This window comes from Aethalodelphis obliquidens, unplaced genomic scaffold (genome assembly GCF_003676395.1).
Source record: "Aethalodelphis obliquidens isolate GAN/ISIS:26980383/991018 unplaced genomic scaffold, ASM367639v1 scaffold89, whole genome shotgun sequence".
Classification (NCBI taxonomy): Eukaryota; Metazoa; Chordata; class Mammalia; order Artiodactyla; family Delphinidae; genus Aethalodelphis; species Aethalodelphis obliquidens.
Genome location: NW_020838033.1, coordinates 6263851 through 6280323, shown reverse-complemented (window position 1 = coordinate 6280323; position 16473 = coordinate 6263851). Strand labels below are relative to the sequence as shown.

At 45.1% G+C, this 16473-nt stretch overlaps 1 protein-coding gene across 3 annotated transcripts; it reads right to left on the bottom strand.

Moving 5' to 3' along the window:
- Nucleotides 1–5699: 5699 nt before the first annotated feature.
- On the bottom strand, nucleotides 5700–14591 carry G6PC1 (glucose-6-phosphatase catalytic subunit 1). Of its 3 annotated transcripts, none has more exons than XM_027094537.1 (5): nucleotides 14106–14591; nucleotides 11820–11929; nucleotides 9124–9229; nucleotides 8375–8490; nucleotides 5700–6741 (listed from the first exon to the last, which is right to left on the bottom strand). In XM_027094537.1, the coding sequence occupies exons 1-5, from the start codon at nucleotides 14333–14335 to the stop codon at nucleotides 6230–6232; spliced, it is 1074 nt and encodes a 357-aa protein (XP_026950338.1). In that variant the 5' UTR covers nucleotides 14336–14591; the 3' UTR covers nucleotides 5700–6229. The 3 variants fall into 3 exon arrangements, with proteins under 3 accessions (XP_026950338.1, XP_026950340.1, XP_026950341.1); XM_027094539.1 differs by having other exon boundaries at nucleotides 14276–14400; XM_027094540.1 differs by having other exon boundaries at nucleotides 6726–6741; nucleotides 9124–9155; nucleotides 11823–11929; nucleotides 14106–14335.
- Nucleotides 14592–16473: the final 1882 nt, after the last annotated feature.

Here is a 16473-nt window from a genome sequence, read left to right as displayed (position 1 = left end):
GGAGCGATAAAGCCACTGCCAACAGAAGAAGGAGACTCCCACTGATATTTCTTCATGTAAATCTAATCACCTGATCAATCTTGCTTTGAAACTCTTCCAAAGCAAAGAATTAGACAAAATTTTGATATAGGGTCTGATCCTAGGAAACCAAAAGAGATGGCAACACCAAAAACACTATAAAATTTTCCTTCCTAACCCCTTGGGAAAAGTTTGGTCATTCCTTAAAAGTTTCTAGTAACTTTTTCTAGTTTCCGCTAGTTTCTTAAACATAGAGTTACCATTTGACCCCGCAGTTCCACAACTAGGGGTATACTTAAGAGAAATGCAATCATGCATCTACATGAAAACTTGTACGCAAGTGTTCCTAACAGTATTGTTCATAATAGCCCCAGTGTGGGAACAATCCAGATATCCATCAACTAATGAATGGATAAACAAGGTTTATCCATACACTGAAATATTGTTTGGCCATAAGAAGAAATGAAGTACTGATACATGTTACAACATACATGAACCTTGAAAACATCATAAGTGAGAGAAGCCAGACCCCAAAGGTTACATGTTGTGTGATTCCATTCATATGAAATGTCTAGAATAGGCAGCTCTATGAGTCAGAAAATAGATGAGTGGTTGCCGAGGGCTGTATGGGTTCGGGTGAAATGGAGGTGACTTCTAATGATTGTGGGGTTTCTTTACGGAGTGAGAAAGAATGTTCTAAAATCGATTTGTGGTAATGGTTGTACAATTCTCTGAATATGCTGAAAACCATTGAACTGTTCACTTTATTATTTTTTTTAAGATTTTTTTTTGATGTGGACCATTTTTTGGAAAGTCATTATTGAATTTGTTACAATATTGCTCCTGTTTTATGTTTTGGTTCTTTGGCCTCGAGGCATGTGGGATCTTAGCTCCCCAACCAGGGATCGAACCCGCACCCCACCCCCGGAATTGGAAGGCAAAATCTTAACCACTGTACCGCCAGGGAAGTCCCTGGACTGTTCACTTTAAATAGATGAATTGTACAGTATGTGAATTATATCTCAATAAAATTTTTTTTTTTTTTTTTTGCGGTACGGGGGCCTCTCACCACTGTGGTCTCTCCTGCCGCGGAGCACAGGCTCCGGACGCGCAGGCCCAGCGGCCATGGCCCATGGGCCCAGCCGCCCCACGGCACGTGGGATCCTCCCGGACCAGGGCACGAACCCGCGTCCCCTGCATCAGCAGGCAGACTCTCAACCACTGCGCCACCAGGGAAGCCCTGTTATAAATTTTTAAAGCTATTATAAGTTTTGTTAAAAAAGAAGTAAAAACAAAAATTTTATGCCCTTGGTTTCTCTGCAGTGAAGCAGCATTGGCCCAGGCAGCAGACATTGCATTTCCTTTTCTTTTTTAAAAAAATAAATTTATTTATTTATTTTTGGCTGCGTTGGGTCTTCGTTGCTGCATGGGGCTTTCCATAGCTGCGGGGAGCAGGGGCTACTCTTCGCTGTGGTGCACGGACTTCTCATTACAGTGGCTTCCATTGTTGCAGAGCCTGGGCTCTAGGTGCATGGGCTTCAGTAGTTGTGGCACACGAGCTCAGTAGTTGTGGCTTGCAGGCTCTAGAGCACAAACTCAGTAGTTGTGGCACACGGGCTTAGTTGCTCCATGGCACGTGGGATCTTCCTGGACCAGGGCTCGAACCTCTGTCCCCTGCATTGGCAGGCGGATTCTTAACCACTGCGCCACCAGGGAAGTCCCAGAAGTTGCATTTTCTTAATGGGTCTGTTTTCCTAGGGCAATAATACAATTGGATAGTGTGTGTGTGTGTGTGTGTGTGTGTGTGTGTATCATCCTCAAACCTATTTCCCTAAAACGGACAGACTGCTAGACCAATCTATCAAATTATGCTATAATATAACATGGACCTTGGTTTAAAACGGTCATCGGTCGCTTAAACTTACTTCCGTCCTGAGGTTTCACAAGTCGTTTCTAAAGCAAACATACATCTGTAACTTGGGGAAAAGATCTGTGTTCAAAATGTGCTCATACATTGGCTATATTACAAATTGATCATGGCCTGACACTCTGCTCGGCTTTACCCGTCACAAATTCTTAGCCCTTAGGGCTGTCCATTTCTAGACTTTGCCTGTCCCAGTGAAAGGTAGCAGTCCTGTATTTGTGGAGTCTCTGATCTAAATAATCTTCCACGGTGTCTCTTTACTTTCTACTCCTGTATATGGCTCTATACCAAAAGTTCTTTGTGGTAATTCTACCTTCTCATGCTATCTCGATTGTAGAAATAAGTTACTTACTGTCTGACCCAGATAGGCTGAGCATGGCTTTTAAGCTCTTCCTTGAAAGAAAGAAAAGAAATAGCTAAGGTTGTTTTAGACACTGCTGTTAATCTAATATGGTCATGCCTGTTCCAATAGTTAGTTTATGAAATTAACTTTGAAATACAGTATCTTCATACTTAGAAATAAATACTAGCTCACTGGGAGGATCACTCTGTGTTTTTTTTTTTTAATTGGAGTATAATTGCTTTACAGTGTTGTGTTAGGTTCTGCTGTAGGATGAAGTGAATCCCCTCTTGGACCTCCCTCCCTCCCCTGCCCCCTTCCCACACCTCTAGGTCATCACAGAGCACCGAGCTGAGCTCCCTGTGCTATATAGCAGGTTCCCACTAGCTATCTATTTTACACATGGTAGTGTATTTATGTCAAACCTAATCCCCCAATTCATCCCACCCTCCCCTTCCCCACTGTGTCCACATGTAAATTCTCTACGTCTGTGTTTCTATTCCTGCCCTGCAAATAGTTTCATCTGTACCATTTTTCTAGATTCCACATATATGCATTAATATACATTATTTGGGGGCTTCCCTGGTGGCGCAGTGGTTAAGAATCTGCCTGCCAATGCAGGGGACATGGGTTTGATCCCTGGTCCGGGAAGATCCCACATGCCGCGGAGCAACGAAGCCTGTGTGCCACAACTACTGAGCCTGCACTCTAGAGCCCACGAGCCACAACTCCCGAGCCCATGTGCCACAACTACTGAAGCCTGCATGCCTAGATCCTGTGCTCCACAACAAGAGAAGCCACCGCAATGAGAAGCACGTGCACCACAACAAAGAGTAGCCCCTGCTTGCTGTAACTAGAGAAAGCCCGCACACAGCAAGAAGGCCTAACACAGCCAAAAATTAAAACAACAACAACAACAACAACGGTATTTGTCCTTTGGCCACAAGAAATCAAAACCTCTGCGGTCTGAATGAAGAGTTGTATCTGGTATTGGAAGGATGGTTTGATGCAGCCATTAGTCTTACTGGCATCTGTGGGGCAGAGGATAGAGGATGAACTTGGAGTCAGACTGCCTAGCTCTTAAACTGTCTCCTCTATTCTGGGCAGGATACCTAATCCTTCTGTGCCTATTCATACGTAATGTGAACATAAATTCTAACACCCACCTCACAGAAACCTTGGGAGAATTAAGGGAATTCACTGTATAAATAAATAAAATACTTAGAACAGAGGCTGGTATATATTAAGCCCAAATTTCATCTTTTATTATGTGTCTTTATTAACCTCACCAACTGCTGGGGGCAGGGACATTATTTACTTTCTGCCAGAATCCTACTGCAAGGAACCTGGACTTGGTCCCTGAGGGCAAATAAACCATCCAGGATGGAGGCCGTGCCCAAGCAGTGGCGTTCAATTCAGACAGAACAAGACCGTTTCCCTTCATCCTTGGTGAGACCGTTAGTGTGTCAGAGGGGCCTGGTGCCACCCCTGAAGAAATAAAATTCGGTAGGAGGACTCACCTTTCCCTAAAGAGTCACATCCCAAAGTTCTGAAGCGAATGATCAGACTCACTCTCAGTAGATCCGGAGATATGCCGATGAGTCAAGGCTTCTGGAGGTGGGACCCTGCGCCCAGGATGAAATAAATCCTGCAGAAATACTTTCAGTAGCTCCCTTGAGCAGCCCTCGGTGCTATCACTTGCCCTGTTCATATTTTCTTTAACTATAACCCAAAACCTTGCTGACACTGGGTTACCGGATTCCACAGTCTGCTCAGTTTTTTTTTTGGCCAGGACCAGGGATTGAACCTGCGCCCCTTGAGGTGGAAGCGCAGAGTCCTAACCACTGGACCACCAGGGAATTCCCTGCTCAGTCTTGTTCTGCTGCTATGACTTACATTCCCTGATTGCTTAGTTTGGTAATGATCTTGCCTGTCTGCCCCTAAGTTGCAGTTTTGTAACAGGAGAGAGCCAATCCTGACTCCATGTTGGATCTGTTTCTTTTATTTTAACCTTTGCTTCTGATTGCTTTTGTTCATTAAAAGGATACTGTCTATACACAGTGGCCTGCCTTAGGGAACCCTGTCCCCTCTGCTTGAATGTTAAACCAAAGTGCCTTTGTTCAGGGAAACATCCTGACCCTGTCCACCTGTGGATGGCGGCAAGAAAGAAGAAATGAACACATCCCCTTCCCAAGACTGGCCATTCCAAGGGACATTCGCAAACCTTATGGCCTTTTTATTTTACTTCCTCATCTCCTCCCCCTCTGTTCTATAAAAGAAACTGGCATCCAAACCCTGATAAGGTGGGTTTTTTTGGAGACATTAGTTTGCCATCTTCTCTGTCTGCCAGCTTTCCGAATAAACTTGTATTCCTTGTCTCAGCACCTCGTCTCCCGACTTATTGGCCTGTCGTGTAGCAAGCAGAGCGAGCTTGGACTCGGTAACAGTTTGACCCCATAGAGCAACTCATGCTGCACTGTGGTCTGGTAAATAATGTTCAGCCTTGGCCAACTAGAATATGATATTGTGACTCTGTTGATATGCTCGACTCTACCTGTGCCCCTGTGGACACTTTGTAAGTCTCAGCAGCCCTACTGGGACTCCTGGGCAACCCAAGACAAAGCACCTTCCTCTTGCAAAAAGAAAACATAAGTATATAGAAACCAAATTATTTGTTTAGGGAAATAGAGAAAGACCTAGAAATTTAGCTAAGCCAGAATGAGAACCTTCAGATCACATTGCCTCTAAAATATAGTAATCAGCAAGACTTCATTCTTAAGTAAAATGTTGTTTTAATAAAATACTGCACGTATATATTTTTCTTTGCAAAGATGTTATGACCAGGATGGTTGGTGTGAATGATACTATATGGTAAGCTATATAATTAGTAGAAAAAACAAGGACTCTCAAATAAATAGGCTTCAACATTTTTTTTAAAGGACATATTCTGCAATTTAGTTGAGACTAGAGAATAGGCAAAGAGGAGGAGTTGGCTTTTCCTCCAAGAATGCACTCTTGATTGGCTTGGGATAGAGAAAGGAGTCATATTTACCTCCAGGAATCAAAAGTAACATTGGAGTGACCTTCTGGAGAGAGAAATCCTGGCCCTCTCCTTGCCATTTTGCCCAAGATTTCAGAGCTTAACTGAAACATACAAAAGCACCACTATAGAGTCACTTTTAGGCATCTGAGGATCCAGCAGGGTGGTTGTGGAATCAGTGGAAAATGCTGGGGAAAGCAGAGCTGGGCTAATAAGGAGAAAGATCGAATGTCATAGGGGAGAAGCTGACATTGCCTGAGTATTCTGACCTAGTGCAATACCCAGATCACTGCAGCCATTCAGAAATCCCAGTAAATACAATGACCATGGATATATAATAGAAAAATACAAGAAGCAGAATTACTCCACTAAGGACCTATTCATTGTACTTTAAGTTGGTCCCCCACCGTTGAGAGCCCTTTACCTAAAGATTCGTATATCATCGAAGCCATTAAGATATTGTTTGACATACAATTTGCATGACATGCAAGATATTTAAAAATCCTCCTTAATCAATCCTTCTTTCCCTATCAAATCCACTGCTCCTTTCTCCTTTTCTGGGTAAGGATGAGCATGAGGAGAAAATTCAGTGTGATCCCCAGCCTGGCGTTATGAGCTGGTCCTACCAAGAAGTCTCGCTTTTGTGTATTGGACAAAAGAGTAAGTATATCTTCGTGGAAAAAAAGCCAGAATGACCCAACCTCCAATAAGGCTTTTCTCAAAGAGCCTTATTAGCTTTTCAAAAAAACATCACCCAATGCAATTAGAATTGCAAAGGGGGAAGGGGGTGTCGCCTGAGCTGACTCTATAGTACCTCTGGCCTCACAACGGGCTGGCAGAAGGCCCTAGCCATCTTCAATCCTTGGTGCAGTCATCGACTTTTAAATTCTGAAGACTCCACATCCCTTTACAAAGTCTTCTTGTTCGGCTGGCCCAGGACCTGGGCCAGGCAGTAGGGGATGAGACTGACAGACGCCAGGGGCACTGCCGCACTCTTGCAGAAGGACAGGACATAGAAGATCAGCTCGATGTGGGATGGGGGTTTCAAAGAGTCAAAGAGATGCAGGAGGACGAGGGAGGCCACAATGCAGCTGAGGCGGAACGGGAACCACTTGCTAAGCTTGCCTTTGCAGCTCTCCCTGTACATGCTGGAGTTGAGAGCCAGACCCAGGCCAAAGAGTGTCCCCAGGTTCTTGAGGAGGCTGGCAAAGGGCGTAGTGTCAATGTGGACCCATTCTGGCCGCTCACACCTTCGCTTGGCTTTCTCTACGGTCCACAGGAGGTCGACCCCCAGCCCCTTTAGCAGCAGGTAAAATCCAATGGCAAAACTGAACAGGAAGAAGGTAATGAGAAAGTATTTCTTGAGATTGGCGTTGTAGATGCTCCGGATATGGCGGAAAGTCTCAGCAACCGCGATGCCTGAGCGGAAGAAAGAATGACCGTGAGAACTGGGGAAGACGCTGGCCCTTCAGCTAGAGGTGGGTTTGGAGCAATGGGTGACATGCCATCCACCTCACCATTGTGGAGTTAAATCACAGATGCCAGATTGAGGGTCGTTTGTTTTCTTCCCATATGTGATTCCAGCCTGTCCTCAGCCACAGATTCTTTCAGATGCAAGAGTCATGTCACATACTTCCTCACTCCACATGCAAGTTTCCTCTGTGTATCTGTGTGTGTGTGTGTGTGTGTGTGTGTGTGTGTGTGATCCTCCTGTCTCTACTTGAATACCCTCAGGGATGAAGAGCTCACTCCCACTCAGGGAGCCCATTTCATCTTTGCATGGATTTGATCATTAGACAGTTCTTCCTTGTGCTGAGCTAAATAAAACCTCTCTCCTTCTAATGATGTCTATTGGTCTCAGTTTTTTTCCGCAGGTGTTAATAAGTGGTAAATCTAGAACCTCTGTCAGCACATTTAAAGATACTTATTCTCAGCGGTGAGGGATAAATTAGGAGGTCGGGATTAACATATACACACTATATAAAATAGATAACCAACAAGGACCTACTCTATAGCACAGGGAACTATACTCAATATTTTATAATAACCTATAAGGGAAAAGAATCTGAAAATGAATATATATATATGTGTATGTGTATATATATATAGATAGCTATACCTGTATATATATCTGAATTACTGTGCTGTACACCTGAAACTAACATGATATTGTAAATCAACTATACTTCAATTAAAAAACTAAAAAAAAAAAAAAACACTAATAAACTGGGGGGGAAAAAAAGAAGAGACTAAGACAGACTGGGAACTCAAAAAATAAAATAAAGAAAGATAGTTATTCTCCTCTCTAACTTAAACATTCCTGGGTCTTTCATGTAACATGAACTTCCAGGCTCTTTCTCAAACACGGAACCCCGTGCTAAATGCTGTGTTAATTCCGTGGTTGCCATGAAGCCATTATTTCCCTTGTTCTCAACATGCTTCTGTGAATTCTACCCTGCTCTGCTTTTTCAGGTCTCCAGGGGAAAAATGCTGCATTTTCCTTAAGGTCTTATATTCTAGTGCTTTCCACAAAGTCAAGAAATTCTTGCTTACACTTAACCAAAGTCTCTTCTGCCCCTCAAAAACTGGATCCAAGAAAACAAAATATTCAAAATTCAGAACCTATAATAAAGACCAGCTGTGGGTATCTGTTAGGTTTGCAAATGAATTTATTTAAATAAAGAGCTTTCCAAGGATATGGTGTTAATTTGTTAAATTTGGTAGCTTTTCTTAAGACTAAACTAGGGGCCACTTCCAACTGAAGACCCGTAAGAAATAAAGAATGTAAATATCTTGGAGATTTCAAGTGAATTCAACTGGGTAGTTTAATTTTCTGTATTGTCATGTTTCTGGAACATACTTAGTTGTGTACATCTGGGCACTCCTATAGAAATGAGTCCTTTCAAATCGCCCACCCTTGACTTTCAACCCACTGAAATGCTAATAGCATTGATTATACACAGAACATGGCAGGAATGCTGGGATTTTGTCCTGATGAGGGAGGAATGGTATAAGTGGGGAGTTGGAGGGAGGGAGCCAGAGCAGCTGGTACCTGACAAGACTCCAGCAACAACTTGATGGGGAAAATGAGCAGCAAGGTAGATTCGCGAAAGACAGACATTCAGCTGCACTGCCCAGAATCCCAACCACAAAATGATGTTCAAGCACCTGCAATGGAAGAGGCAGCCATAAGAGAACCCAGTTATAGATCCTTCAGCAAAGAGAACAGCCTCAGCAGGAATGTTGGAGCCTGGCAAACTCAGGTTTCATCAGTGGAATTTTTGTAAATTGAAGCCTGTATTCAAAATTCAAAGATAACCATGGCAAGTGGTGAACCCCTGTGTATGTGAATTTTAACCTCCCTATTTTATGTTTCATAATTAAGGATTTTCACAGTGTCTGCATACCCAGAATTCCCCATAGAAGGAATGTCTTCTGCTTCTTTGTTTATTTTAACCTGGACGGGGCGTCTCAATTGTTGGTACAGAAATGGGTTTTTGTTTAAAGCCTGCTTCTAGCTTACTAGCTGATCTCGAGAAACCCCTCTGCTATGTTAGGCCTTTTTTACTGATCTCTAAAATTAGGTGTTGCCCATTCACAACATTCATTAAGTGGGTCCCTTCCAGCCCTAACATTCTGTGACTCTAATATTCACTCTCAGCAGAAATGCCACAACTCTTATCAGTACCAGCCTAAGGCATGGGGTGGGCTGGGGGCACGTGAAGAAGAGTAAGTGGTGTGTCAGCTTCAGAGAGCCACCTCCTGCCCTCCACCACCCACAACCCAGAGCTGAGTTCTTACCGAAATCTGTAGGTTGGCTTTTTCTTTCCCCGAAAGATAGAGAGGGTAGACGTGACCATCACATAGTATACACCTGCCGTACCCATGGCATGGCCAGAGGGACTCCCTAAAGAATAGGAAAGAGATGAATGAATGAACCAAGGGTTAAAAGTCTCCATGTGGGAGATTGCTAGGGGGCATCATCTATCCATCCAACCATCCATCCTTCCATCTATCCATCTTTCCATACATCCATTCATCCATCTATCCATCCATCCATCTATCTTTCCATTCAGGAAATTTAATGGAAAAGCTACAAGATGTTGAAGTAGAAGGATCCTGGGCTCACCTCCTCTCATGAGCATACCAAAATCACAACTAACTGCTGAACAACTATTGATGGAAAAGACTGAAACCTATCTTTCCATCCATCCATCCATCCATCCACCCAATTATCCATCCACCCATCCATCCTTTCATCCATCTACCCATCCTGCCATCCATTCCTTTATCCATGTAGTCATTTATTTAACGAATATCTATTGAGCTCCTACTACGTGCCCAGCACCATGCTAGGCTTGGGGAGTACAGTGGTGAGCAAAGTCAGAGAAGGTCATAGCTCTTGCGGTTATATACAATCGAGAGACTACAAAAAGAATCAACGTGCTGGGTATACAATCACAAACCCATCTGCCTTCCACTATCTCTCTTCCACTCTCTGCTCAGTCTGCTCCAGCCATGCTGGCCTCATGGCTCTCCTTTAAACACACGCCCACTTCAGTGTCCCTGTGATGTTGGCCTTTCTAACCAGACACTACTTCCTTCAGAAATTTACTGGCTAATTCCCTCGCCTCTTTCAAGTTTTTGCTCAGATCTCACCTTCTCCATGAGTCCTACCCTGACCACCTTATTTAATCCTGCGTTCAATTCCTATTCCTGCTTCCTCTTCCCTGAAAGATGGAGGGTCCTGAGATGTGCCACTCAGATCCCCTTCTGGACTGAAGAGTTATTTCCCCTTTCTCTTGTTGAGAGTGTGGTTGCAGATGGCCCTCAGCTCTCAGACTTCTCTGGAAGTCTTGCCCTGGGCTGAAAAGAGCTGTCTTGATCACAGCTACCCTCTCCCTGAGGGGGGAGCCTGCACCCAATCACTGGTCTCCATTGGGGTATAAGGGTCTGGTCTCCTTGAATCAATTCAGAGCTCCTATGGGGTTGGCTGAGACTGAATCGCAACTAGGTTTCTTCTGCCCAGGTGGCTTCTGTCCCTTTCTTCTACGAATGCTGCTCCCAAGAGCAGCCTACCTCCTGCATGCTGATCTCCATCCGAGTCTGCTTTCCAGGGAACCGCAGAGGTAAAGCCTTGCCTTTCTTTCTTCCTCCTCCTCCTTCTTCTTCCTCTAATATCCTAAATATTTTACTTGTGTATTATGATTTTTTTTTATAACACACACGCACACACACACACACACACACACACATACCCCATTCAAATGTAAGCTCCACAAGAGGGGGAACTTTTTATTTTTTTGCCACGCTGCACGGCTTGCAGGATCTTAGTTCCCTGACCAGGAGTTGAACCCAGGCCACCACAGTGAAGGCACCGAGTCCTAACCACTGGACCGACAGGGAATTCCCACGGGTAGGGATCTTTGTTTTATTCACTGAAGCATTTCAAGTACCTAGAACAGTGTTTGGCACAGGTGTTAGATAAATAACTCTTGAATGAACGGATATGCTCTGAAGTGAATCAAGGATTTGTGAGAACAAATAACTAAGGGCCATGTCCTAGTCTGGGGGTCAGTGATAGGGTGTTTGAGGAAGGGACACTAACACTGAGACCTACGGGTGAGCAACGGGGTTGGGTTTTCCTTTCTTTACTGAAAAATTAAATCTATCATGTGGCTGAAAAACACCTGTCTGGATGTACCTAGTAAAATACAGACAGGGTGTGGGATCGGACAGTCAGCTCGGGAGGCCACATCTCCCGGGCCAGGCCTCTGGGAAGCACAGCCAGGGGCTCAGGCCTCTACCATGTTCCCTCCCCTGGACAAAGGGCCACAGCACAGTTACTCTCCTGAGCCCTTTGCCTGTGAGGGAGCCCTTGCCTTTCTGGACTAGCAATTTCGGTTCTGGAAACATTAGGCAGATTTCCAAAGTGTCAGTCATGGGCTATTTGGGAAGGCCTTGCTTAAGTGAATTCAAATGGAGTTGTACCGGACTTCCTCGGTGGTGCAGTGGTTAAGAATCAGTGTGCCAGTGCAGGGAACATGGGTTCGAGCCCTGGTCCAGGAAGATCTCACATGCCGCGGGGTAACTAAGCCCGTGCGCCACAACTACTAAGCCTGTGCTCTAGAGCCTGCAAGCCACAACTACGGAGCCCACGTGCCACAACTACTGAGCCCGCATGCCTAGAGCCCGTGCTCTGCAACAAGAGAAGCCACTGCAATGAGAAGCCCACGCACCACAACGAAGAGTAGCCCCTGCTCGCCACAACTAGAGAAAGCCTGTGCACAGCAACGAAGACCCAACGCAGTCAAAAATAAATAAATAAAATAAAATAAAATGGAGTTGTACCAAATCCAAGACCATGACCAAAGCTTGCAAGAGTGGCTCTGCTCATGTCTCCCTCAAAGACAGCTTCATCCAGAACATTGTTACCAGGTGTCCACTGTGAGCAAGGTCCACCCAGTTTCTGTCTGGACAAGGGCTGCGAGTCTCACCTGGACCGGTCTCACAGGTGACCGGGAACTGCTTTATCAGCGGCACGGAGGTGTTGCTGTAGTAGTCGGTGTCCAGGACCCACCAGTATGGGCGCTGTCCAAAGAGAATCCTGTGAAAAAGCAGAACCGATATCTGGAATTACTGAGGGAACACTTTGTCCCAATGCCACACCTTCGAGAAGAAAGAGTAGCTCAAGGAGAAGACCCATGTGATCCTACACAGAACACTGGTATCACGGGCACCTCCAAGAAGGGGAACTGGATGGCTGGAGAGGGGCAAGGGAGGGAGACTTTTTTTAAAAAAATATTTTATTTATTTATTTTTAGCTGTGTTGGGTCTTCATTGTGGTGCACGGGCTTCTCATTGCAGTGGCTTCTCTTGTTGCAGAGCACGGGCTCTAGGTGCGTGGGCTTCAGTAGTTGTGGCTCATGGGCTGTAGAGCACAGGCTCAGTAGTTGTGGCACATGGGCTTAGTTGCTCCGTGGCATGTGGGATCTTCCCGGACTAGGGCTCGAACCCGTGTCCCCTGCATTGGCAGGCGGATTCTTAACCCCTGGGCCACCAGCGAAGTCCCGGGAGGGAGACTTTATGGTGCACCCATTATATAACTTCTGAATTTTGCACTATTTGAAGGTATTATTTATTCAAACATAAATAAATAAATCCAATATCCTCAAAGCCGTATTAACGGCAACTATGTGACTTTTTTTTTTTTAAACCCCAAGAAGAATTTGTCCTGGCAGGATGCATAGGAACTACAGTTTGCAACTTGGACTTGCATATTCTACGGGTTCTCTTTCTGCTGGCCTCCAGGGTCTTGGGTTTCTTCCGGACACCAGAGAATGAGCCCCAGCCCCAAGGACAAGCCCCACCAGGGGATGTGGTCTCTGTTTCCATCAGAATCACTCTCTGTTAGGACATACATAGCTTCAGGGGCTTGTTCTGTATCCTCTCAGCTTTGAAACAGAATATCTCAGACAAACCGCTTTCCCTTTCATAGCATGTTTTTCATTGTGGAAACAGGTGTGAAGGGTTGGTCAGGATGCCTCCTTTGCCCTGCAGTGGAGGAACAGTGATTTCTCACTAAAATTAGCCACGAACTCTGACCTCTACCAACTCAGAGAAAATCCATGGTTCTTTACATGAAATTAGATGTTTGGAATAACGTTTTATCTTTTTATTTGTTAGAGTTATGCTATTGAATACCAGAAGTTACAGACAAAGTCGATTTTTCAACAGGAATTTCAGAATCCCATCAATACGTCTTGGGCTTCTGAGCCCAATAACGATGTTCTTTCCTACCCTAAAGGAGTTTTCTTGTTTATGGCCAAAGAAAATTAGAGCTAGAAGAGATCTTAAGAATCACCTACCAGTGAACAAAGATAATTTTAGGGATGGTAAAGATCTTAGAGGGCGGCTGGTCCAACCTCTTCATTTTCTAGACGAGGAAATAGAGGTCAAACCAGTAATGTGTTGGAGTCATCCGGTACTGGCTACCAGATGCAAGCTGGACCCAACGGTAGCTTGAAAGTGGGATAATATACACAGTAGAAACTGGCAAATACTAAAATCAGGGATTTTTACCCCCAAGAGTCAGTTTATCAACACTGGATGTAACATAGTTCGTAAGAGCGTTGCCTCTGAAACCAGCCTGCCTGGGCTTCAATCCTGCCTCCGACACCACCTGTGTTTTTCTAGTCGTTTAACTCAGTGCCTTAAAGTGCTTAGCACATGGCCTGGCACATACTACGTGTTCGATAAATGTTAATAACTATACTAATTATTAAGGTCTCAGAGATAATCTAAGTTTACAGATTATAAAACAGAAACTCAAGAGAGTTGCTACGAGTTGTCCAGGACATACAGCCGGTAGGTGGCTGAGCAAGAGAGTTCCCTGGATTACTTCTCATGACCCCACACAACAAGTTTTGAAATTGCCTATGTGTTTCCCTTCTTCATACCTCATTTTTCTTCCTTCGTACATCTATCTTTATGTCACCTATGCTGTTTCATAGTAATAAAACGGTGTTTCTTTGCTTATAGCCTATAATTCACAAGGTCTAGCTGGCCTTCCATCCATATGACATAGCCTTTCCTGTATCTTCAGCTCACTGACAGGGTTTTCTCTGTCTACCCTCATTCTGTAGAGGATCCAAAGTCAGGAGGGGAGTAAGCTGTGCCTTCCTGAATAACATGGAGAAGAGGCAACTTCTGACGGGCAGACATTTCCAGAGAGAACGCCAGCCTCTCCTTGCCGAGGTCCTCTTTGTCTGGCTCTTACTCACCACTTAAAGACGAGGTTGAGCCAGTCTCCAATCACAGCTACCCAGAGGAGTTTGATGCCCACAGCTTCTCGGAGATGGAACCAGATGGGGAAGAGGACATAAAAGGCATTCCTGAGGTCTGCGATCACGGACACCAAGATGAACCAATCCTGGGAGTTCTGGTAATTCACCTGGAGGTAGTGCGTTGACTGGACCCCAAAATCGTGCAGAGCATTCATTCCCTCCTCCATCGTCACTCAGGAAGCCTTTGGCTGCGACCTTGCAGTTATTTCAGACTTGGTGGTGATTGCTCTGCTATCAGCCTGTGTCTTGCCTCTGTTTTATACACTCTGTATCCAGTCTGCAGGTCAACCCAGCCCTGATCTTTGGACTCAAAAACCGCTTTTGTCTAAAATCTATTGATCAAAGGTGCATCACCAGTAGGTTGATGCAAACGTGTTCAGTGTGATTTACGTAAAATAGGGAAACAGGCACAGAAAAACAGCCTGATCGTCCATGGGCTGGCACGGCCAATGATTAACTTTGGCATTGTTGCTTGACAGTGCAAGGGGCTGCCCTCCTGGTTCCGAAACCTGGCCAGAGACACAGGACAGAGTCTAAATCTGCCATGGTTCTTGCAAAGATACCTGATTTCCTAAGTCTGCAACTGCACTTATTTTGGAACAAAGAGAAGTCTTGGTGCTCTAGCTATTCAACTTTTAATTTATTAATTTTAAAATATAGTAAGTTCTATTGTACTGGGAACTGCCATGTTGCTGGGCATTTCTTAACTGCATTAGGGTCTAGGAAATGCCTCTGATTTGCGAGATCAAACCTTCTTCACAGAATTGGCTCTATATCTCTTAGGGCCAGAAAATAATCATCTTTGAATGCACTGATTAATTTTGTTGTTGTTGTTTTTTTGGCAGTGCCACATGGCTTGTGGGATCTTAGTTCCCCGACCAGGGATCGAACCTGTGCCCCCTGCCGTGGCAGCACAGAGCGCTAACCACTGGACGGCCAGGGAATTCGCCCTTTGGGGTTTTAACACATAAGTTTAAGCAACAGAGTGAATGCATGTTCATGCAAAAACAATATGATGAATATGTGGTTCTAAATAAAAACACCAGCAAACTGGGGACTGGGGACTCTGGAAAGGGCTTTGTACTTCGAGCTTTCTTTCATTTGTACCTGGAGATTAGATACAGATATAGATATGATATAGATACAGATATATCAATATATACAAATAATCACCAGGAAGTAAATACAATGTTATTATAACCATGGATGTAGACAAGGAATAAAGTAACAAACACCAAGTTATGAGAAGCAATGCTGCCTGCTCACCCCTACAAACAGAAACCATCCTGCAGTCGCCTAGAGACCAAAACCTCACACTCAGATGACCTAGGACTGTGAAGGGAGCAGGGGCTGACTCAGGTGACAGACTGATGCATTTTCAAGAATAAGAGCCAGTGGGAATAAAACTTGTTAAAACCCACACGAATTCCCCATTAGGAAGTCCATGGTTGCTTTGTAAGGGGTAGTTTGGGGACAGGGAAAAGAAATTCAGAGCAAATGAGTTTGTAGCAAAGGTTGACCACATTCCGTGCTGGAAATGATTAAAACCTCGTCCAGGAGGTATGAGCTGGAGTCTCATCCCCACTCCACCCCCTGGGCTCCTACCCAGCTCAAGCAGAATCCAACTGCCCTTGACCACATTGTCTCTGCTGGTCCAAGCAACCCTCCCCTGCCATGCCTTACCTGGAGAGCAGGGATGATGGTGGTGGTGGCCTGGTGGGCTGCAAATGACACATGTACTCGTAGTGTTGAGGGGGAGGGTGTTCTGCATCATCGGGACTGCCTGGCCACAGGTAGTGGGCCCCGCAGAAGAGGTGACCCCTTTCCTCTATCCAGATAAGCCTTCCTAGAACGTATTGAGTAACTCTTGTGTGATCCCTGGGGACTGAAGTTTCTGTGGTCTGAGGTGAGTCAAGGGCAAATAGGCCAGATGCTCTGACACAATATTCAAAGGCCACTGTCTGGGTGTCCCCTGGGCTGCTAGGAGCCAGCGTGTCTGAGTTGGGCGGGGTGCCATCACGTGCTCAGCATATAGGGAGCCAGGGGTAAACCCTACCTTCTGGAGGAAACTCAGGGAGCATACTTGTGTTGATAAGGAGTCCAGATGGAGCTGATATCCCATTCTGGGCACACTGGGCAGTGGGGGAGTCCCTCTGGTAGGCTGCCCGCCAGGCAGGGGGACTCTCTTCATCAGAGCAATTGCATACATCATGAGACTACTTGCCAGTCTCTACCTTTCTAACTTCCACCCCCCGTCCTGCTGCCTCCAGCAAAATTTTATCGCGTGCTGAAAGAGGTGAGGCCC

Coding starts and splice junctions, on each gene's coding strand:
- G6PC1 (XM_027094537.1), bottom strand. CDS start 14,335: ATGGAGGAGGGAATGAATGCTCTGCACGATTTTGGGGTCCAGTCAACG. Junction 8,491..9,123: donor AAGCCAACCTACAGATTTCG/GTAAGAACTCAG, acceptor CTTCCATTGCAG/GTGCTTGAACATCATTTTGT. Junction 6,742..8,374: donor TGTTGCTGGAGTCTTGTCAG/GTACCAGCTGCT, acceptor TCTTCCGCTCAG/GCATCGCGGTTGCTGAGACT.